The sequence below is a fragment of the Melanostigma gelatinosum genome (genome assembly GCF_949748355.1).
Source record: "Melanostigma gelatinosum genome assembly, chromosome: 18".
Classification (NCBI taxonomy): domain Eukaryota; kingdom Metazoa; phylum Chordata; class Actinopteri; order Perciformes; family Zoarcidae; genus Melanostigma; species Melanostigma gelatinosum.
The window spans coordinates 6138887-6162110 of record NC_136651.1 but is presented as its reverse complement, the minus strand read 5'-3'; the positions used below and the strand labels follow the sequence as shown (position 1 = coordinate 6162110).

Below are 23224 nucleotides of genomic sequence, written 5' to 3'. Positions count from 1 at the left end.
TCAGAACTAAACATGGAGACGCAGCGTTCAGTTTTTCTGCTCCACATATCTGGAACAAAGTCCCAGAAAGCTGCAGGTCTGCTGAGACCCTCAGCTCCTTTAAATCAAGATTGAAGACTTTTCTGTTTGCTGCTGCCTTTAATTGAACCACATTCAATGAATATATTAATCAATTTCCTGCATTTCTGCATTTTACTACTGCATTTTATTTCTTACACTGCCTGCATGCCTCTCAAACCTTACTTTGGATTTGTTTGTCTAGAGATGTGAGGTCTTCAAGGACCTTTCTTATGTTTCCGTTGAATAAACAAGGACTAGCTTTTGTTAGTTATGGAGTTGTTTATGTTTATAGGTCTTTAAAGACAGTTGAGACTTTTCAAATATGCAAAGTTGTATTTGTTTACAATAAACGTAAGAAGGAAACACTGAAATATAATATATATATTTTTTTTTTACTTAAGTACATTATATGAATGCTTAGTCCACCGCTGTTTAAATGCCACTCCATGTATTTATTATTGCACTTCCACAGGAGAAGAGATTTATTAAAACAGAAATGGTCAACATTGAAGCCAAGAACTGGTGAACTGGTGAACTAGTGAACTGGGCATGGAAACTTTCTTCCAGCCATTTTGAGGTTGGAAACGTTTTGGAAGAGTCATTCTGTAGTTAAGTGTTCACTAAAGTTAGTGTGAGTCTGTGGGAACTTTTACTTGTGACAGAGGATTAAACTGTATAATTACTAATTGTGCTGATAAATGTGAAATTGCGGAGGTATGCGGAGGTATGGGAGCTCCAAACGCTGCGTCCTACAACTCCCACAATGCAACCTGACTGCAGTAGCGAAGTAGCCTTTTAAGCACGCGCTGCTCTCCAGTGCTCGCCGACGAACCAACGCCTACACCGTCTCACGCAAATCACCCTCGTAAGTACAACACACCGGCTTGTTTTTATTTTTCATTTATTTCAATGCAATGTTTTGTCCGTCGGTCACAGCAGCGGCTACCACGCAGCATCAAGTCGCATTGTGTGGCCAGTGTTTTCAACTAACATGCGTAGTTGCTTTGGCAAAATACGCAACGTTACAGCGTCGCACACATCATCATCATTGCTGATCATGGATGTAAAAATGTTTTGAGGGGTTAGTTTACCGTTCAGACCCCAATTATGTTACAAACACTGGCAGAAAATATTATTATAATGCTAGATTTATACTCTAAATGCTCAGAAATCATTAATGAAATCAAATGCGTTGTTGTACGTGTTGTATTTCCTCAATGCATTTTAATTTTTTCTGTATTTTTTTTTTTTTTTCAATGTGCAAAGAATCTGAAATAAAAAAAACGGCCAAATAGTCAAATGACAACATAAGAGATCCTAGTTAGTACACTCAGGGTACACATTAACATTTCCTCCCCTGCTCGTGACTAATATAATGGAGTCCCTGCTAATTTCTTCTCTTCTGCCTCCTCAACAGCTTCTCCACCTGTTGGACTCAAGCCCTCATCATGTCTAAAGGTACAGTGGTTCTGGCCTACAGCGGTGGACTGGACACGTCCTGTATTCTGGTCTGGCTGAAGGAGCAGGGATACGACGTAATCACGTACTTGGTAAGGTTTAGAGACCAGTCTTTGTTTGTGCTTCCAACCAGCTGCCCTGTGGTGTCATGCATCTCTGACATTTCACAGTTGACTGTTTTCAGCTGCCACAACCTGTCCTACGGGGCATGTAAGGGTTTACCCAAAAAACGGTCTGAGGTATTACCGGTTAACTACCAACCCACACAGCATGTGGCGTCATACTGCCAACACAAATCTAGCTGGATTTACTTTTTGCCAGGAGGCAGTTTAGAAGTGCAAAGCAGGCAGATTTTCATGTTGTCTAACTTTTCATTCAGTGGCTTTGTGGGTCGTAGTGTGTGTGTGGTGGGGGGGGGGGGGGGGGGGGATGGGTGATTGTCTGTAGTTCACTGCTGTGATAAGTGACGTGCAGCCCTCCAACTCTTTTTGGCCCTCCAGGGGAGCAGAAGAAGAATAGCAGCAGTCGCTGAGCCAATTCATAATTGAAGTAATGAAACTTGTCAGACTATTGCGTCAGCATGCAGAAATACACAATGATAACTGCTTATGGCTTTCCCTGGAATGTGAAACAATGAGGTTTTTTAAATTTGCGATGTCTATATCTGTAGGTAAAATCAAATCATACAAAGCACCGGATATGCAAGAAGTGTAATTCACAAGCCGAATGTCATAGTGAGGTTTTGTAATATGAATCGAATGTGACTCATCAGTCATCTACTGCACTGAAATTAAAATGATAAAGTACTGAAAAATATCACAAGCACAGTTTAGTGTTAAGCTGCGGGTTTGCCTGTTTCACGTCATTGCGGGAACGTGTTTCCTTGTTTAGCGTTCAGCTCAGGAGATCAGATAGCCTCTTCAAAGCGGTGTTCCTGCTTGGTTTCCACCGGGAGGTGATTGCAGCGTCTCAACAGACGTGATCTGAATTACAAGATCATCGATTTGGCAGGTTTAACGCTTGCACGGTCACGAGCCGGCATGTTAATACACGGAGGGCTTGCGTGTCATTTTGCAAGAGCTCTGAACGGAAGGAACTGCACAGTTTAGTTTCAGGTGCAAGTGTTTGTGGAAATGCATATAAATGAGTCACTTTGATTGTGCAATTACATTTGTGTCTCTCTAGGCCAACATTGGGCAAGATGACGATTTTGAAGCTGCCCGGAAAAAGGCAGAAAATCTCGGCGCAAAGAAGGTGAGAGACGGAATGAATGAAATGCGTTGTTGCTCGGTTCTGTCTCGATATCAGATCTTTTTCAAAATGTTCTCTACGGCCTTAACATGCAATGATAATGACCAAAAGCAAGTTGTCAGCCTCTTAAAGTACAATGTCAAAGCATGCTGTGATGAATGGAAATCAGTCGCTCTTTTATTCTGCTGTTTTCTGCGTTCACATCACATACTTGCAGTGTGAGACAAAGCTCTTTAGTGGCAAACAATCGTCAGTTATTTCTCACATAAAAATGTCCCAGAAAAAAAGAAGACGTCACACTAAACCCTGTTCTGTGTCCTGACGTCCGTACTCGTGTAGGTTTTCATCGAAGACCTGCGTTCGGAGTTTGTGGAGGACTTCATCTGGCCCGCGGTTCAGGCCAATGCCGTCTACGAGGACCGATACCTGCTGGGCACCGCCGTAGCTCGGCCCTGCATCGCCCGCCGGCAGGTCGAGATCGCACGCAGGGAGGGTGCCCAGTTCGTCTCCCATGGTGCCACGGGAAAGGTAAACCAGACACGGGTACAAGAGACTAACTCTGAGGAAGGAGACTGTCCAATAATCTGCTCGTATAACGGAATCCCCGACCCAAATTAAATCTATTTAAAGAATATTTACATTTCATTTCCTTTATACTAGAGCTGGGACAGAAGAGAGTAAGGTTGGGGGATGATGCAAACTAAAGACCAGTTTCGTACACTGGAATTAAACCCTCAACATTGTGATAACATGCTGTGTGGCTGATCCCAGAGGAGGCCCTCGCGTCAGTCTTTTCTAACGAGTAAGCTCACTGTCCATAGTCTGAACAAGAGGATTTAGGCCACGTGTTTGCAGGGTTGCACATTAACTTTTTTTGGTTCACCAAACAGTAACTCAGAAATCTACCCTCGTCAGAGCCACAGCGCTCCTTCATTCAGAAACTATCATTTTCTTTAGTCATCTATTCAATGAAAAGAAAATCGATGTTTACTGCAAATCTGAGACGGCTGTTATTATCACTATCGTCTGCACTTTTCCTCGCACTGAACCGTCGGCTGAATGACACGCGTCAAAGGAAAATGCAAATATGTTTTCTCTGCTTTGGAGTCCTGGTGAATAGCTTTCTGATTAGCATGTGTGAGCAGTGAGTGAAGAAGGTTTAATTTTATCCTGGAGACTTCATCTGCAAGCCTCTCACGTTGTCATTTCAGTAAAGTTTGTGGACGGGTACCTCGTTCCAAAGAGCTGTATTTCCTCACGCTGTGTTCATGGAGTCACCAGGACATACCGGCATGTAACTTTTATAATGATCATGTAACTTTTATAATGATCATGATAGCACATTGATTCACACTGTTGTTGATTGGTTAAAGACTTCACTCTATCTCTTCTCTTTTGTTCAGAATAACCTTTCTTCATCTAACAAATGCTGCGTAAGCGGCAGACAAATGTCTGTGTGCGGTCAAGGTTCTTATAGTTTAAGTTAAATGATATAGTAGTAGTATAATCGTTTTGCATTGTGATTGAGTTCAGAAGAAATATGCCTTTTTTTTAATTCAATGCCTTTACAGATGTGTTTGTATTATTTCTACTTGTCAGTCAGAAATGCAGTGTCCACAGTTTGCCTGTAGATGGAGACAGATACCACATCATAAAGTTACAATATCATATACAGTTTTTTATGTAATTTGTTTTTATTTGTGATAATTAAGACAATGCAGCTTGCTTCCCTTTTATATTTTTGTTTTCATCTTGAAGCTGATTAATCAAGAAAGAGACCGAGACACTGGAAACCTCACCGCTCAACCACCACTGCACATTAGTGCGGATATGTTAGGCAATTAATCAATAAGCCGATTGACAGAAAAATAATCGGCAAACATTTGTATAATTAGTTTGAGGAGTTTTTTTGGGGGGGGGGGGGGGGGGATTTTGGGTTCAGACAGTTGGTTGCCTAAAACAAGTTATTTGAATATGTCAGCTTGGGCTTTGGGAAATAGCAAAACACTTAATTTTCTGACACTATCCCAGACAAACAATTTAATGAAATGAACTGTTACTGTGCGCACTGTCGGGTACTGTTGTTGATTTTGAAAAGCCGTGGTGTTTGTTTTGCAGGGCAATGACCAGATCCGTTTTGAGCTCACGTGCTACGCCCTCTACCCTGAAGTTCAGATCATTGCACCGTGGAGGATCCCTGAGTTCTACAACCGCTTCCGGGGGAGAACAGACCTGATAGAATATGCACAGGTAACGCCGTCAGTCTGTTCATGTCGAAATCTGACATAATACCCGTCGTTCAGTTTGGTGGTTTCTAGGGATGCCTACTAAAGATTACTGTCATTATTAAGAAATCTATCAATGAATCAGAATTATTGATTCACTATATGGTCTATGAAATGTCCAAGCAGCACAAAGTGATAACCTAAAATTGTTTTAACAACTTGTCACAGATGAAAGTACTGTTTTTGTCACAGATAAACATTTAAGGTTATAAAATGGTTTAATAAGCATCATATTAAAAGAAAAGCAGTGATTACATTAAACCACAAATATCCACCTTTGGTATCATATAAAACTCTCATACCTCTTAATTGTATAGATTTAGTTTATACTTATTGAATACTCTCCTGTACTTATGTTGTATCCGTATACAGCTCTCATTCTATGGTACATCCCTCCCAATATTTATTTCCTTTGCGCTGTTATTAATTATTTTTCAATTCTGTATCCAGCCTCAGATCAATGAACAATCAATAGTTTTAACAAAAAATGTAATCCTTAAATCCCTTCACCACGTGTATTGATTTTAAATATCTTTAGTGAAAAATACAATATAAATATATGATTACATCCCTACTCTCGTCATTTAATTTCACACTTATGATTATAGTTACAGTTCAACTTTCTCAGACTTATGTTGTCCAGACCCCACACACAGTCATAGGCGGTTTGTTCATAAGCTCCTGTTAGATGGTGGTTGTGACCAGTTTTCCCCACTAGAGGGTGGTCATGTTTCAGTGAACACCTCTCTCTTGTTGGCATCTGGAGTACTTGTGAAATCACACAATCTTAAAACGCTAAATTGTTGACTTGTCCTTTGAACATGTCAAAAAAAAAACGTCTTCATTTTGTTTGTGTGGGGCATTTTGGTTGCACAAAAACAAACGGTAGTCTCTGGAAGGAGTGTGCTTGGTTCCTTGTATTTTCCACTCTGATATATAGTGTCTAGCCTTCAGGTGCAGTTAGCTTGCAGGTAAACAGTACGTAACATAACAAAAGCTTTCTCTGTCAAACTGCAGACACATGGCATCCCTGTGCCCGTCACTCTTCAGGCCCCCTGGAGCATGGACGCCAACCTCATGCATATAAGGTGGGTAGGACCGGTGTGATGCGCCTTCTTTAATTTCAATATTTTATCGTTTTCTACCAGATTTTATCAGTCATTTTCTGAATTATGATTCTTTACAGTTATGAGTCTGGCATCCTGGAGAATCCCAAGGTAAGGCCACTTCACAATGGCATGTCTCCAAATTCCTGAACAAAAATTGGTTCTATTTATAGTTTGTCCCATTCACCCTTTGGAGTCTGATGTGCTGGTATATTAATGACACTCGCGCATTTATGGTAACTTTCTTTGCGTATACAGTCAACGCTGCTGATATGAAGAAGCACTGGTTGAATGCCAAGAAAGTTACTCGTATCATTATTTCACACAAATACTGACTTTATTTATATATCTAATCACTGACCGCATCGTTCAAGAACCTTTAAAACTGAACGGGAGACATTTGTACCATTTGTGATGGTGAAAACATAAACCTGAGCAGTTTTAGATAAAACATCTTTGGATTCTACATAACAATCGGGACAGTCGATGTCCTCATCAGATCAGTACCTGTTTTTAGAAATCTTTGATACTACTTCATCATTCGCAATCTAGTGCTAAAACGAAGAGGACAATCGGGGACAAAATTACACGGAACATTTGTCATCGAAGCACAGAAATAGATTTTGAAATTGGAACAGTTTTCCACTGAGTACAGCAAAAAAAAATCCCCTTTGTCCTCTCATACACACATAATGTTCGCTGTCATTTCCACAACAGCAGACGGACAAAATAATACACCTTTTTATTTTTTTAGTGTTAAAACGCATCATCCACTTGGAGTGACAGTGAAAACATCACGGCAGTAAAGCTACCGTCCCATCTGCTGACCCATGGCAGCACCAGCAGAGACCAACACCACTCACTCTCCCACATTTACACGGGTGAGGCAGAGTTTGATCTCTGCTGGGGTCGGGGGTCAAAGCAGTACATGCAGGTTGCCCCCGGTGACCCCAAAAGCTCCCATCCCTTGGTCGCTGAGTCTGTGTCTGTGTATCTCCTCACCCCGGGTCTTCGCCAGGCCCTGGGAAGAGCCTGGGACACACAGACACTGACTTGTCGTCAGCAACGCTTCGACTAATTCCCGATTTCATGGGAGCCGGGGAGAGGGGGGGGGGGAAGGGTTAGGGCGTTGCACCCAGCTGGGGCCTCCTGAGTTCCAGCCCCAACTCCTCGGGACCTCATTGTTCCACTGGTTGCGGCGCCGCGGGCTGCGACGTGGGAGGGGAGCCATTTCATCGTGACACCGTGACACCAAAATGTCACCAGTAACAGTAAAGTACAAAGGCAGCGCACCAGACAGATGAGTCCCCAATGGACGGGGTGTCACATGGAGGCGAGGGGTCCCGCGCTGCTGGAGTGGAGATGCAGGGGCAGGGCCACTGTAACTCACGGACCTCTATCTCTCTCTCTCCCTTTCTCACCCCTCCGCTGCCTCTTTATGGGTCGGCCTGTGGAGAAATGTCTTAGAAAGAATGAGGCGGACCGGCTCAATAGCATAGCGATGTATGATGACAGTATTGTTCATTCGGGGGTTTTCGTTTTGGACAATTTACTCCAATATTGAATCGATTAATGGCATAAAATACAATGAAATATTTATGGTGCAGGGGTCCAGAGTGGTAAAAGGATTTGAATACATTACCCAGGGCAGAAAATTATATTTTGAACAAGCTGTGATTTTCAGTAGCCACAACCTCTGCCCCCTCCGGCAATTGGTCCTTTTACAAAGTTTGTTAATTAGGGTCGGAGTAAATATCACAACACTGTATTTAAACATAATCCCCAGGTTTAACATTCATTTAAATACAATTTAAAGCAGGAAATTAATGCAAAATACCAATTGACAAAAAGTAACTAGCAGCATAACGAATTTCAAACCAAAATGCTCAAACCAACATGACAGATTTTGATCGGGTCATCTGAAAGAGGTCATCTTGTTCTTGGTATCTCCCCGCTGTATCGGCCTCTCTCTCCTCCAGTTACAGCCCTGGAGGCTCAGGGTGGACCTCAACTATTCGAACCCCGCATGCGACACAAAAGCCCCTCTCTGCTCAACACAGGCAGATTGGGAAATGTCCGAATGGTCGCTCATATGTTCTCCTGTAGATAAGAGTCGGCAGAGTTCAGGTTACTCTGTGATTAACACGGTATCCTTCCTGATAACCCCGAACCACCTCGCCTGTAGCACAATGGTGTCTTTTTTTGTTGTTGTATTTACTCACCTCCATCTGGCAGCATTCACCTAATGTGAAGACGTGCGCCCACGGCAACTTCGGCTATCTGTTGTCATGTCCATATGGTCACATTTAATAGTATTAGTTACCTGTTGACTGCATTGAGCTAGAGGTTGATGTTGAGCAAATCGTCGTCCTACATAAAATTGTGGGTTTTGTTGTCGGGGTTGGATTATATGCCTGGAAATCTTCAATGTCTTTGCTTGCTTTTGACCGTCGTAGGCAAAACAGTTAACAGGCCTGTTTCATGGCAATATTGGATATACAGAATTTATATTACTGTTTAGTAAGCTACCTTATATGTTCATCAGATTTGATCAGCGATATGCCAATTAATAGATGGCTCCACACCCCACCGTTCGCCCACTACTTCCTCTCTCTGTCTCTCCACACATGAGCAGTCGGGGCCCATATAGCCTGAGGCCGCCCGACACTCGTCCTGAGTCATTAAAACATCACCTCGGTCTTAATTACAGCTCGTGTCAGCGAGCCTCCTCGGGCCCGCTGCGCTCTTTGATCAAGGGGGCTGATGGGCCGCCGCACTGCTCGTGTTGACCAGGAGTAAAAGAGCGTGACGGCAGGCCTCCGCTCACCCAGAGGAAATGAAAACTTGTTTTCTGCTGGTCGCATGGCTGCCTGGAAAGAAGGATGGACCGAAGACTGCCTGCAGGGGAAGGAAGTGGGCTTGTAGGTGTATGTATGCATGTGAATGTGTGCTTTGAAGCAAAGAGGTCAGCGTTTCGTCATGTGCCTTCGCTGCCCCCCCACCCCAGGTCTGATTGGTCTGACCTGTAATGCTTAGCGAGAGCTCCTTGTATCATCTCGGCGTCACAATAGCTTGTAGAAGTGCTTGTTGTCCTCATTAAATTCAGCTGAGGCCCTCACATTAACCACAACATCCTCTGTGTTAAGAACAGAGATATCTCTTCAGCGCATCATGTGTATATTGTTTTATTCTTGTCTGAATTTGCCATCTTTGCATTTTAAAGAGAAGGGCAGACTTGAAACGTGGTGATTTAAGCGTCATTTCCAACCCATTGCACCAAAGATGTTTTTACCATCCTCTTCTCTTCTATCTGCCTCTCAACACTCCCCTCCTTTCCTCCCCCTCTCCCTCCCGCCACCTCTGCCTCTTTTGGCTTCGATTGAAAACCAATGAGGCAACTAATATGTGGAAAGATAGAAATTTACTTGCTTTAAGTTCACGCGTCGGCCTTCTTCTGTGCTGTATGGGCCGCGTTTAGCACAACAATATGGCAGAAGCAAAGACTGCCAAAGGAGCTGCTCTGTGCTACATGATGGTGCGCTTCATGCCCCATTTCCCACCAATACCCCCCCGCCCCCGCCCTCTTTGCCTCTACCTTTTCCACTCTTTCAGGGCCATGGCTTTGGGACAGGTCCACCTGCAGGGGGTTTGAATTGAAATGCATTGATCTCTGGCTCACTGGAAACAAGCCTATTCCCCTTACTTTTCCTTTTTTTCTTTTTTTTTTCTTTGTATCCAATAGACCAATAGTAGGTTTAAGCTCTCATGGTTGGAGTATGCATGAGTTTTCAAGCGTTCCTCAACCAAAGGCATGAATTTGTATACGTTTTAAAAGTGCGTTTTTTTTTTTTTTTTAATTCATCAGCTGGAAATTGTTCTTTTCTCTAAGCCCTACAGTTAATCACTCACTGCTTCTGTTGTTTAAAGGCAATACAGACACTTACTCAGGGAACAAAGTGATACTATAAAACTCAGGAAGTTAATTAATATTCATCCCAAACCAGAAATCAAAATGTGTATACAGCTGAAATATAAAAATATACGCTTTGATTTGTTTGGGTAGAAAGAGTTAATGTGGAGCTGCTTGATTGATTAATGCATAACCTGTCAAAAACCGTAGAAGTAATATGTAAAAAGTTAGCAATCTAAACGGACAGGGGCACAATTACATGATACTGTGTTTTTATTTGAAGATTTAAAAACAACCAATCATTTACAACCAGCATATAACACCACAAGCTACATAGACTTTCATATTCCCCAGTATTTAATATTCAATCCCCCCTCAAAGCGTATGCATGAACAGGCCTTTTAGGGTCGTCATTTCACCCCTCTCCTGCTCGCTCTCATTTGGCATCTTTCAGAGCACTGAGGCAGAAAATAAAGGAGAGGAAGACTGGCGCCTTCCCAGTCAATTTTGGTGTTTAGTTAAAAGGAAGGCAAGTGATTGCGCTGCTCGTTTTCTCTTCACTGACTGGCGACGAGCGGATGCCGATTAGTTATTGTATGATGATTTAGTGTCTGGTAAAGCTTTCCATTTAAATGCACCCAGTAGTTATTTTGCATAGTCTCCCTGCAATTTGCCTCAGCTCAGGAGACATTGGCCATCGTGTTGTCCTAATGCTATGTAATTGTTGGAGGGCCGTCGCCGGGCGGACACGTCAGACTGCCACGCTCTTTTAGGTCCCAACCATGACTTACTGAAATTGTTCCTGGCTCCCACCATCTGGAAAAATGACAAGCATCTGTCACCCAGGACGACTTTAGTGGATTTAGGGTGTGGACTTCAAGGCTTTGTTGTGTGATGCCCATTTAGCAAAATTCTTCATTTGAAAATAAAATAGAGAGGAAATGTCACTCATAAAATCAAAGCTGGAAAACGGGAAGATTAGAGGAAGTGAAGACAGGTTTAGGGATAAACTACGTGATAGAATCGGCAGATCTGAGATTTTACAGGCGAGCAGAATGTTATCGAGGAAACACTGTTGCTCAAATAGATTCTGTCACACTCTCAGGTGTGCTTTGACTTGTCAAGTTCACTATTCTTGGGGATGCGAGTCATTTCTTTCTTTTGTCCATTCCCACTCGCCGCATCCCCCTTTTCCCCGCCTTCCCCTGTGGTGAAGGGCCATGCAGGGAAAATGAAACCAAATAGAGGAGAAAAATGGGACATTGATTTTTTTTTCTTTCTCTCGACTCCTGATGGTGTTTTCAGGTTTCTCCTCTTTCACGCATCATCCTCTCTTTTCTTCTCCCGCTATGTCTCGAGTTGTCCGTTATCGCCTCGCTCAATAGTCTCCCCGTCTGCAGTACTGCTGTTTGATGAGGTCTCAGAAGGTCCTGGTTATCAAATGAAATTAAAGTGTGTGAAATAGAGACGGCGAGTGTGTTTTTTTTTTTTTTTTTTCCGTTGTGTTTTTCAGAGCCATGCTCCGGCTGACCTGTACCTGATGACCAAGAACCCGGAAGATTCTCCCAACACCGCCGATGTCCTGGAGATAGAGTTCAAAAACGGTTTGTGCTTGCAACATTTGTCAGTTGTTTTTTTACCTGTGTGTATATACATATACATTCTGAAAGATCAGGACGGAGATGTTTTTATTTGATTCAATGGAAATTCAATTAAATAATTTCCTTTATATGTGAGCATGATACACAACAAAATTCAATGATAAAGAAATTATTTATTTAAACTTTTGAAAGATTTCAGGACTTTCCCAGGCTTAGTTTCTGAAATGTGTCGCACATCAATAATGACGGGATGCAAAAGATACTTCTGAACTCCTTATACTGCATTAGTAAGAGTCCACGTCCCTTCATGTTACTTAACATTGATGGTTATCGCCGCAGGGCTACAGCTCTCACGCTGACCCGGTAGCAGTTTATCACCATTCCTGACCACCCAGACTTATCCTTAACCCCTCACAGCATTAGCTGGTCCAAAGCTGCCATGTTTGGCCTGGGGGCACACACAGGCCGGACGTTTTAAGTCCAGCTAATACACCGAGCCCTGAGGGGCCAGTGAAACGCTCATTAGATATATTGCCACGAGGGCCGAGCTGAATAGTGGAAAGTGTCACATGTTTGCGTAAAGAGAATATGGCAAGAAACATCCTGGCCTGGGGCAAACGGCACAGATGTCCCTTCATCCCCGGTCACGAGTGGAGGCTGCAAAGCTCTTACGTACATCAATCGGCTGAGAGACACGAGCTCCTCTGATCACAGGGGCTTGATGGGTAGCTTCATGAGGTAACATAAGGGATGTTCAGATGGTTGGCAGAAGATTTGGTGGGAATATGTGTGACCATTAAAAGCTGCTGAAAGTGCAAATGAAAATGCCATTTAGTATTCAAAATGTATCTGCACTGAAATGGTGTCCTGGACATTTTCTTTGGGAAACTGGTAAAGTGTTACCAGTTTCCCAAAGAAAATGTTTTAACTATGAAACAAGTAGGTCGGCGTCAGTTCATCTGGAGATGAGATGTGCTTTTGTAAAGCAGTGGTGCAGTGGTAAAGCCTGCTCTGGTTTCGCGGGTTCTTTGCAGGCCAGTGCTCCGTTTTCACACATATTCTCTGTGCCTTTATTGAGCACCATATGACAAAAGCTGTTTTAGTTGTCCACACAAAGGCCCGAGCCTACTCCTCCCTCTGAGCACAAGATCAGCAAAAGAATGTTTCATTTCATTCCCCCTCCCACCTTTTCATCCCTGCCTTTCTCACCAAAGTTTTCTCACTGATTAAAAAAGAATATTTAACGACGGCAACCTTTTCCCCCGTCAAACACTCCATTCCCCGATTCTCTCCCTTTTTTAAGAAAAAAAAAAAAAATGTCATCCCTCCCTCCTTTCATGCCAAAGAAGTGGAGAGGAAAAGGAGACAGAGTGGAAAAATGTAAAGCAGTAATTTTTCCTACAACTGTGTCTGTGCTTCCATTGTCTGCACTGTTAGGCTGCGAAAAACTGAAGAAAAGGATCACGGAGAGAAAAAGACCCCTCAGTGAATGATAGAACCCGCATGATGGAGAGAGCGAGGGGAAAAAAGAGTGCGCAGGGACCAAAGGCCAGCCCCTACACTCCCACGTTCACTTAATTTATTTGAACTTTTAATCTAATTATTAGGTATCTGGGAGGGGGTGCAGTTTTGATAATGCACCATCCATACTGCCCTCTCCTGCACTGGGAGGTACTTTTTCTTCTTCCATGGGAGCCACCGCGATTCCCGCGATATGAGAATGGCCCGTCAACAAAGACCTTGTCTTAAAAAAAAAAAAAAAAATTTGTCAAGTCCTTCACGTGTCATTCCTATGAGGGCTTTGTAAGCGCTGGTTGAAAGGCAGAAGTGCTGCTCTTCTCTTCAAAGTCATGTGACTGACAACTGCAAGCACGCTAAAGTAGGACCGAACGCCCGGACGGATGGAGAGTGAATATCAGCAGAGCTTTTCTCATTTCCTCCTCTTGTGTAGCCCGCAAATGGTTATATTCCCTTTCTCAACACACACACATGTCTCATGTTTGTTTCCTCGCCTCCACCTTTGGCCCGTGTTGCTCATCGAAGGCCATGAATAAGCAGGTCCATGACAGTGATTGATGTGTACTTGGTTTAAGTGGCGTTGGAGAGGAAGTGTGTTGAGCGAGCGTGGGTGTTTAAAAAAAAAAACACAGAAAAAAAAGCTGTTATAGTGGTAGGATGATGGGTGATGATGAATCTGCAAGTGGGGTTTTTTTTTTTTCCCCCTCCTGCACATGCGCATGAACACACAAATACTCAGTGGCGCAAAAAAATCTCAGTGCTAAAGAGAGTTTGGGTAACAAAGCTGTGCGTGTAATTGAATTAGGAAAAGGCCTGCCCACGATTTCACAGCTTTCAAATGAGCAGGGCCTTTGAATTTATTAGCCCCTCTCGCCGCCTCCTTTTGTCGCGGTTTTTACTTTTAGCTGGCGACTGTTGATTTCAGTGACTGAGATAACGAGCACTTGTCAGCAGATTTGATCAACTCTTATTTTTGGCAATTTTGTCTGTTGTAATAAATTTTGAAAGCCGTTTCCTAAAACTGTTGATGAACTGCGTAAACGTTTCAGTTTTACTCATTGTTGTTTTTGGGCCAAGTGTTAATTTATCTTTGATCTCAATGAAAACCACTTGATTTTTGTTGCCTTACTTGCAGACAATTAGCAATTTGTCCTAGTGGTGAATGATACCATAAAATGTCATGCAGGTGCAGCTTTTTTACTCCCTATAAAGGTTAAAAAATACTGTTTTCACAATAGAGCTTTGTGTTTAAAGGCTTTCTGAAAGATTGATATCATTTATTTGGCGACAACAAAGGCAGTCTGAAACAATCATCATATGGTGATGTTTTTATGGTGGAAAACTTGAATGAGAGCAAAAAAAACACACTTTGAAGAACAAGTGCTACCGATTTGATTTAGCTGTTAATGCTCATAACATGAGAATCAGCCTGCTGTGTTGTATCAATTTGCCTTTCATCAAATTGATACTTGAGTCCAGCCAATTAGTTGCTTTTTTTTTAATGCATCTTTCTAATCAACCAACAAAGAGAGCTTTACATTAATTGCAGTTTCAGTTTTTGGATCTCATAAACATAAAAATGCATTGCAGAGTGGGACATTGCTTTATTATTGACAGTACCAGATGGGTCACAAGTACATTATAAGTAACAAATGCATTGTGTTTCCCTTCAGGAGTGCCTGTAAAGGTGACCAATGTGAAGGAAGGCAAATCCAAGGACTCACCGCTGGATATCTTCTCATACCTCAACGAGATTGGGTCAGCATTATTTTCCCTAATGTCGATAAAGTCTTCATTGAAAAGCACTTTTACCTTCCATGTATGATTTGTTAGATGGCCAGTGAGCGATCAGGATATTATGCAAGTGTCCCCAGAGGTGGAGCATTGGTTAAGTTCACCACCTCTGGTATGATGCGTGTCTGTCGCTGCTGGCCTGGGATCAAATCCCACCAGAGTTTTCCCTCCCGTGTCTCCTCCACTGTGTCTCCCTCTCTGCTTCCCAGCTGTCCGCAGAAATGAAAAGCACTGAAGGTGAACTGACTGAAGAAAAATCTTTCCTGAGGCACTTTTGAGCTTGTTGCCAATTGGGATTTTTTTTTTTTTTCGGGAAATAGTCATCAATTTAATTTCCTTTGTCCGGGAAGACAAAAAAATGTTTTTCAGCTTTGCTATTCAAAATATAATATTTGAGGAGTTTGTAGAAGATGCCTCAGCTAGTGCTAAGGTTAACCGATGACTTTACTAATGATGCTCACAGGTCTGTGGAAAAAGAGGAGAAATATTTGAACAAGGGTGTGAATTATTTCCTGGCTGCTGTGTTTTTTTATTAATTTCTTAATTTTAATCTTTATATTGTTATTGTATTGTTTATTCAGATCATGTTTTTGACCAGCAGGGTAGCCTAGAATTTAATCCCGAAGGCTCCTTATGTGGAATAATCTAATTGAAGGTGAAAATAATGTGCGACTGTGTGTCCATTGACGGTTGTCCCTGTCTTTCTCTTAGTGGAAAGCACGGTGTGGGCCGGATTGACATCGTAGAGAACCGTTTCATTGGCATGAAGTCCCGAGGTAAGCAATTAAAGATTATATTTATTTACATCCGGCTCGGTTGTGACAAATATTCTTTCTTTTTGTGCCAAATTATTCCGACAGGCCTCCTCACTTTCACCACCAGTGATATACACTGTAAATGCAGTGAGATGGACATACTCGGGCTTTGAAAAAACCCGTCTCAATATTTTAATTTAACATCCATTCAAAAGCTTTCCCTTCAGTGTGCAGGGCTTTCATGCAATTTGCAGTTATTTTACATGAGTGCTTTTTGTCACACTCGCTATTCCGCTTCCATAAAAGCCGCATGCCAAACACACTCCTCAAAGGAAATGATTTCCTCTGGTTCACCTGGAATCTTAGACGCTGAAGTTATTCCATTCTCCACACATACAGAAAACACACACACTGTGAATAGGATAACGGCGCACACGCTTCGCCGGATACACACAAATGCACAGTCAATCACATATGTGCACATGCAGCCAGCACAGGGATGTTTTTGTCTCTTTATCTTTGGTATCAACGGGCAACTTGAAAAGCTCCTTTGTTAGGTCTCTACATGTTACCGCAGCTAATATACAAAGGCATTGAGCTGTCCTTGTATGACACACACACACGCACTCCTTTTCCCCCATATGTGCTATGATTGGCAAATTGACTGGCCAACAGACTTGTAGCTGTGGCGCAACATGGCAGGTAGAAATTGGAAAATGGGAAGCCCACTTTTCTCTCCCCTCGACTGAACAAAAGATCAGAGCTTCTTCCTTCACTGAAGCAATAGGAAGAGGTGGAGCACAAGGTGTCCAAGTGGTTGATTAACTGCCATCAAGTGTACATGTTGCTCTCCTCTGGACTGGCAGTCGCGTTAGCACAATAGATGATGGGAGGGATTGAATGGGCACATGTCATACCTATTTGTGTGGGGTCAGGGAGGCGCGGGGGGGATTGAAATAGTTTGTCAAGAATGTTGTCGCCGTGCTACAAAACATCCAACAGCCCGTGTGGCAGACTAACATTTCGCTCCTGTCACAGCGCTGTCAGGCCTCTGACCCGTGCACCGGTGATGGTGTTAGCTGAGGTGCACCTATCAAAAGCAGTCGGAAATGTCTGTGTCTCTTGTTAATGAATGGGAGTCCTCACGTCCAAGTCCTCGCTGCTGTCAAACTCCAAGACAAAGAAAAAAAAAATAGTTTTCTAAAAACATTTTTAATGCATTTACTTGTTTATGTTTGTTTCCATTTATTGACATTATTTGTACAGAAATGTCCCCTCCACTAAAAAACAGTTTCAGGTTAAAATCAACCTTATTCTTTTAAATCCATTTTAAGACATTTATCTGCTTTCATTTACATTTGTTGCCTGTTTATGCTGGACTAACAGTTTGCCCAAAGGGTAAAATGGGATCAGCTCAGGAAGAATTAATTCCTAACCTGAACCCCTTCAGGCCTGCAGCATGGTTAGCATACCTTCAGTTATACCTTATAAAAGATTAAGACTTCAAAAACCACTGGGGGAGTTGTCTCTTAAGCTTAACTAAACTGCCACTGTTGGAGCTTACCCAGATAGCGTTTCATTGTTCGCTCCTCTCTGATAAGCCAGCTCTCTTTTGGAGCACTTAAGCCACGTTGTGTTGGAGGGCAGTTTTAACTTATTTATCTGATGGAGCCAACGGAAACGTCCCTACACGTGCCCTCTGTGGCCTTGGATCATCAGAAAGCCACAAGCCGTTCGAGCTAAGGTGGCAGCCTTTTGAGGTATTAGACAATTAGCAGCATTGCTAAGCTCTGTTTTTGGCCGCCAGCACAAAGTAAGCGCTTCTCCATTTTCAGATCGGGAACGGTTGCCGGAGCAGTTGGGGTCGTACAGATTTGAGCTCCACTGCTCAGCAGATTGGAAGAGATTAAATAGCGTTTATCTGTTAAATCTCAGAAAAGAGTTTTGGAGCTTGAACACCACGCAAATTATACAATTTGACAGCCTGTGAAATATCTGTTTGGCAGGTTGGCAGCTCGGCTAAAATCACAAATGTGTGACCATCATTCAAATTGACACATGATGTGAGGAACCATGTATTGAATACGGGAACAACACTCGCAATTCCAGCTCTCACAAGAATGGATGTCATTGATAAAGCTCCCATTTCTGTTGTCAAATCTGTCTGGTAGCATTTACCCTGCCCTGCTTTTGTTTTAGCTGACATTTGATTGACTGCTTCATTTCTCCTGTCATCTACCTCATCTTTTCTCCCCTCACCCCTCCCTCCCTGTCCAGAGGGGGTAAATTGCAGGGTATGCAGAGCCCTGGTCCGGGCTCCAGGCTGGCAGGGGCCTCCTACCCTGTCATTTACTCAGGACAGGCTCGTCCATGTTTTGTGAGCAGCGTGAAGGCCTGTCTGTCAGACGGCTGATGGCTAATAGAGCTCGCTCGAAGTGAGTTCAGATAAACACGGCTTGTAGTTAACGTTCATATGAATTTTGCCACAATCATTTGGGTCTCAAAAAGGTGGAAGACTCTAAAATCATGACAAGATATTGTGTTGAACATTGTACAGGCTGGCTGATAAAGGTGCATACATTTACTCATCCGTTCGTTCCTGTTCAAAAACTTGCTTGTTTTGTGCGGGTACTTATTCATTTTGTTGTTTTTTGTGCGTTCATCAGGGATATATGAAACGCCAGGAGGCACAATTCTGTTGAAGGCCCATTTGGACATTGAGACCTTTACCATGGACAAAGAAGTACGTCGGATCAAACAGGGACTGAGTATCAAGCTCGCCGAACTCGTCTACAACGGTAACTCCCGATAACGCATCATCTTAATTAGATAGTGTCACTAATGTTGTTATTTGCATTGTCTTACACACCCTTTGGTGTTAAAGTGTAGCGCATAGTACATTTTAAAATCAAAAAAACTAGGGGATCTGTAAGATTGTTTATCTAATGTGACTATGTAGACAAATATATTGTGTGTGTGTGTGTGTGTGTGTGTGCGCGCGCACTCAGGTGTCTTAATCGTCCCTTCTGCTTAGTCTCCAGTCTCCTGCACCTTCATCCACATAATAGGATCAGTGCCATTAGAGACTGACTACGAGGCCACTTCAGTTATCCCCTCCAGAGACAGGACGCAAACACACACACACACACACACACACACACACACACAAAGGTGCTACCTTCAGAAGCGGGGCAGAGATTAAACCCATTGTGGGTTTAAATCATTAATAACTCCGCAGTGGGGTTTATGTTAACAATCCACCTGTCCTGCATCTGTTTTGCATTAATACGACATGATTTACCCAAACACATTTGCATCAGAGAATTTGCAGCAATTACGGGCAGTGCGGTACAGACGCGGGAAGTATTTGACAAGTGGAAACTGCTGCATGCGTATAAGTGGTCAATTAATAGCTTAAAAAAAATCAAGTTCTATTTTTAGAACAAAAGATTAATGAATTAATCGCGAATGAAAAATATGTTTATTAAAATTTCTCCAAATAACCACCATACAGAAACGCTCGCAGCGACATGTGGACAGAACTAACACAAAGATCGAATATAAAATAGCCGACTCCAAACAAAGCTGGGACCTGTGTGCTGTCGTCATGTCGTACACCGCCAATCCAGAGGCAGCGAACACGAGGAAGGATTGAGTCTTTGAACATGGCCAGACGATGAGGTGGAGGTCAGCCGCTGATGAGAGGAGGACCCCTGCTGAGTGGGGCGTGTCTGACCTCTGGACACATACAGACACGTCCCTCGCCCATCTGTCTCAGGGATTGACTGGCCAGGTCAACAAAATGGGACAAAAGAAAGGGGTTGTATGAACTTCACCTGCAACAGAAATGAGACTAAAGCAGAGAGAGTTTTAGCTGATGAAAGAGGAAGAAGTGTGTGCATCACACACACACACACACACACTCGCACGCATCCCTGTGCTCCCTGCTGCTAACGGAGGATGCACAGAGGAGGAGCCTCTTTCTCCTCTTGTCCATTCTATGTATTGTTTGTTTCTATTTTACAATAAATAACAATACATATAAAGACAAATATGAGCATAATCTTTAACCGTGTTTTTGAACAAACATCTACAGCCATGCCTTTTGTTGACATGTCGCTGTGTCCTTGCTCGACTTAGGTTTCTGGTACAGTCCGGAGTGCGATTTTGTGCGTCACTGCATAGCCAAGTCCCAGGAGAATGTGGAGGGCAAAGTACAGCTGTCTGTCTTCAAGGGTCAAGTCTACATCCTTGGACGAGAGTCACCCAAGTCCCTGTACAACGAGGAGTTGGTCAGGTAAGCGTGGACAGAATGAAAGTGTGTGTGTGTGTGTGTGTGGGTGTGCTTATGAAACACAGTGTGTGCTTGTTCGGACTTGACAGCTGTGTTTTTGCTGCTCTGAGCACAGTGCAGCTCCTCCACATGTTCGCCAGCCAGCCTGGTGTTGGGTCAGCTTGCCAAAGTTCTCTTATAACCTCCACATCAACGTACTAAACCGACCCTGCCTCACAAAGACATCAGAGAATTGTCAAGCTCAGTTCCTGGAGGGCAGACCCGACCCCAACCCCTCCTACTGCCCCCCCCTCCCCCCCCCGTGGCCTCTTAGCTGCGGCAACAGTGGGTTTGTTCAGGATGCTGACCCCTGATGCCCTGTGGGCAGGCTCAGCCCTGACCAAAGTAAAACCCCTCCATATGCCTCTCCAGCGCCACTTCAGTCTCTCCAGTTGTACCCTAGAGTCAGAGAGCTAATGGCGTTTTCAGCCAGAGGAGAGAGAGGGTTTCACTGGGCTTTTAAGAGGGAAGTACCTGGGTGTCACGCTAGTTAAGTAGGTCAGAAAGAGGGAGACAAGGAGACTTGTCTCACACAGTCAGCCATTCAATTTACGGTATTAGATTGGTTTGGAAAGTGGGACAAAAACCAATGTTTTTCATAGTATATTTTGTCCTGTGTGTGTGTGTGTGTGTGAGAGAGAGAGAGATAAATGGAGCCTTACCAATACCGAGTCAGTATTAATATTTCGGTATAACGTCATATAATCTTGACATTTATTTTCATATACATTTTGTCAAGGACTTTAGCAATTCATTTTAAAATCAAAGGTGACAGTAACTGTAAATATCAGCACATTTTGAGCAGGCAACTTGATTGGAAATATTCGTTTTTAAAAGTTAAAAGCATAAAAAGCACAATGTGACCCTTGGGTCAATAAATTACATAAATAAATAAAATAATAAAAATAAATAAATAAATAATAAAAAATAAAATTTATTTTAAGAGCAGGTCTAGGACATGGGTTTTTACTCAAACGTTACAGTTCTCTCACACACACACAGTTATTTGCCGCGACAAGACGACCTGCCACAATCGCACACATCTCACACACGGACCAGATTGGGCATGAAATCCCCGCTGACATCCTGTTGGCTCTCCACGGGCAACAGTAAACGGCGTCATTAACACAGTGGTAATACAGCCGGTCACCGCACCCATCTGAGACAGAAATGTCACCGTCCTCGCTGTCCACTGGCTCCACTCTCAATTAGACTGCAGGGTTTCTTAAAGGAATACACAAAGTATCACATGCTTGCACACACACGCGCATATTTAAAGCCACTCGCTCATAATGGTGTTCAGGTGCCGGGTAGGGAGCCTTGTATTGAGAGTTGATGGTTTAGTTGTCATCCTTTCTTTTTATGGTGTTTATCCTATCATTTGTTGGCAATTTCCTCTTTTGCTAAGTGCTTTTGAAGAAAGAGTGCACGCTGTACATTGGTAGTTGGGGGTGTCGTAGGGAGGAGAGGACTCGGTGAGGGAGTGTATTAAGCACTGCAGGTAGAAACTGCTGTAATTACACAGCACACAGACGCACTTTGTGAGACGCTGACGCACACTAAGACGAGATGACAGCCCGAGCGGCACAGAACGTGCCGTGGCTCGAGTTATGGATTTGCGTGTTTTTTTAGAAGGAGCGGATAAACCTGAAGACAAAAACAACAGATTAGAAAATCCTCTATAGTCACTTACCTCACAGTTGATCTGATGGGATTGTTTTAAAATGGGTTTATGTGCGTCTGTTGTGTTCCTGTGTACATGAGCGTGTTTTCATTCTGCGACATTGATTCCAAGTCATTTCGGGACAAACGATGCTAAAGAGGAGCTTTCAGAGGAAAATCGATGGGAACATTATTTCAAAAGAGTAGATTATCAATGATCCAGTTATCCCAGTCGTTGATGAGGCCCCATGTCGCTTATGTTTACTGCAATGATGCCAAACATTTCAATCATTTTGTCAGCAGCAAATCCTGTAACTTTTTCCGTCACTTCTTGGTCGTACTTCCTTCAACCTAAGCATTTTAAGATCGCTCTCTGTTGCCTCACCTGCCTCCGTCTTTATTATTTTCCCTCCAGCATGAACGTGCAGGGAGACTACGACCCGTGTGATGCCACTGGATTCATCAGGATTAATGCTGTCAGGTTAGCATCCCTTAAAGAGGAAATCCAAACAGTTGAGAATTGTCTTTCAACTGGGACTTGATCACACTCTAAATCGTATTACTTGTCCTTCTTCTCCTCCACAGGTTGAGGGAACACCATCGTTTGCTGGGTTTCTCCAGCAGCAAGAAGTAGCCGTCGCAGTCCTGTGAATCGTCTTTCTTTCTTGCCTCCTCTCTCCGCCGTGTCTTAAGCAGAAGTAGTAGCAGTATTTAAACTACGAATTCTTTGTGTCAGAAATAAAATGAAGTGAATTGTCTTTTGTCTACCTCGGCTCTTTACTTAATTCATTTCAGAAAACGGTTTATGATCCGGTTACATGCACATCAGCCCCTGTCAGTTTGAACGTGTTGGTGATTAACAGTTCATGTCTTTGGCAGACAGCTATTTATTGGTGTCTGCCTGTTTAACTCCGAGGGCTGTATCGTCACTGCCCCGTGATGATTTCAGGGCAGCGAGGACGCTGTATCTTATTTTACATTATGGAGACGTCGCGGTGCATGGGTTCGGCACAGGAGAACTTCAACAATGTGGCTCGCTGATGGCCGCTGGAGCAGAAGTGATGAGGCCATTTCTGAGCTCAAATGGCACAAGTCAGATGGAAAGAGAACCAATTGGCCACATATGTATATTTCCCTGCTCCGCATGGGGTCGACAGGCTCTGGATGAGGATGTTTAAAGTTCATATGTTGTTAAATGTCAAAATTATTTCCCATACAGTATTCGCCATTCTATATCACTCTTCGATCTGTAGGACACGGCAGCTGTTTCTGTGCAATCCCCACCACTGAAAGAAGTCAGTCCTGCATAGAAGTGCTGGATACGGTGTGGGCCTCAAGGTGGAGTCCACAGACACAGGAGACCCCCTGCCAGGTCTAATGGGCAATGAGGGATCCTCAGACCCTTTCAGTCCTGCAAGAGCCCCTCAGCTCCTGCTCAATTACACGGCAGGCGTCTCAGTCTTTGCCTGGTCAATTACCAGCCAGCCCCTG

General features: G+C 43.3%; 1 protein-coding gene across 1 annotated transcript; it reads left to right on the top strand.

The window, feature by feature from the left end:
• Positions 1 to 829: 829 nt before the first annotated feature.
• Positions 830 to 22445, top strand: ass1 (argininosuccinate synthase 1). The gene is made up of 14 exons (XM_079288854.1): positions 830 to 925; positions 1478 to 1610; positions 2704 to 2772; positions 3109 to 3297; positions 4888 to 5019; positions 6072 to 6142; positions 6241 to 6271; positions 11584 to 11674; positions 14863 to 14947; positions 15695 to 15759; positions 18405 to 18536; positions 19879 to 20035; positions 22149 to 22214; positions 22319 to 22445. The coding sequence occupies exons 2-14, from the start codon at positions 1509 to 1511 to the stop codon at positions 22365 to 22367; spliced, it is 1239 nt and encodes a 412-aa protein (XP_079144980.1). The 5' UTR covers positions 830 to 925; positions 1478 to 1508; the 3' UTR covers positions 22368 to 22445.
• The last annotated feature ends 779 nt before the right edge of the window (positions 22446 to 23224 follow it).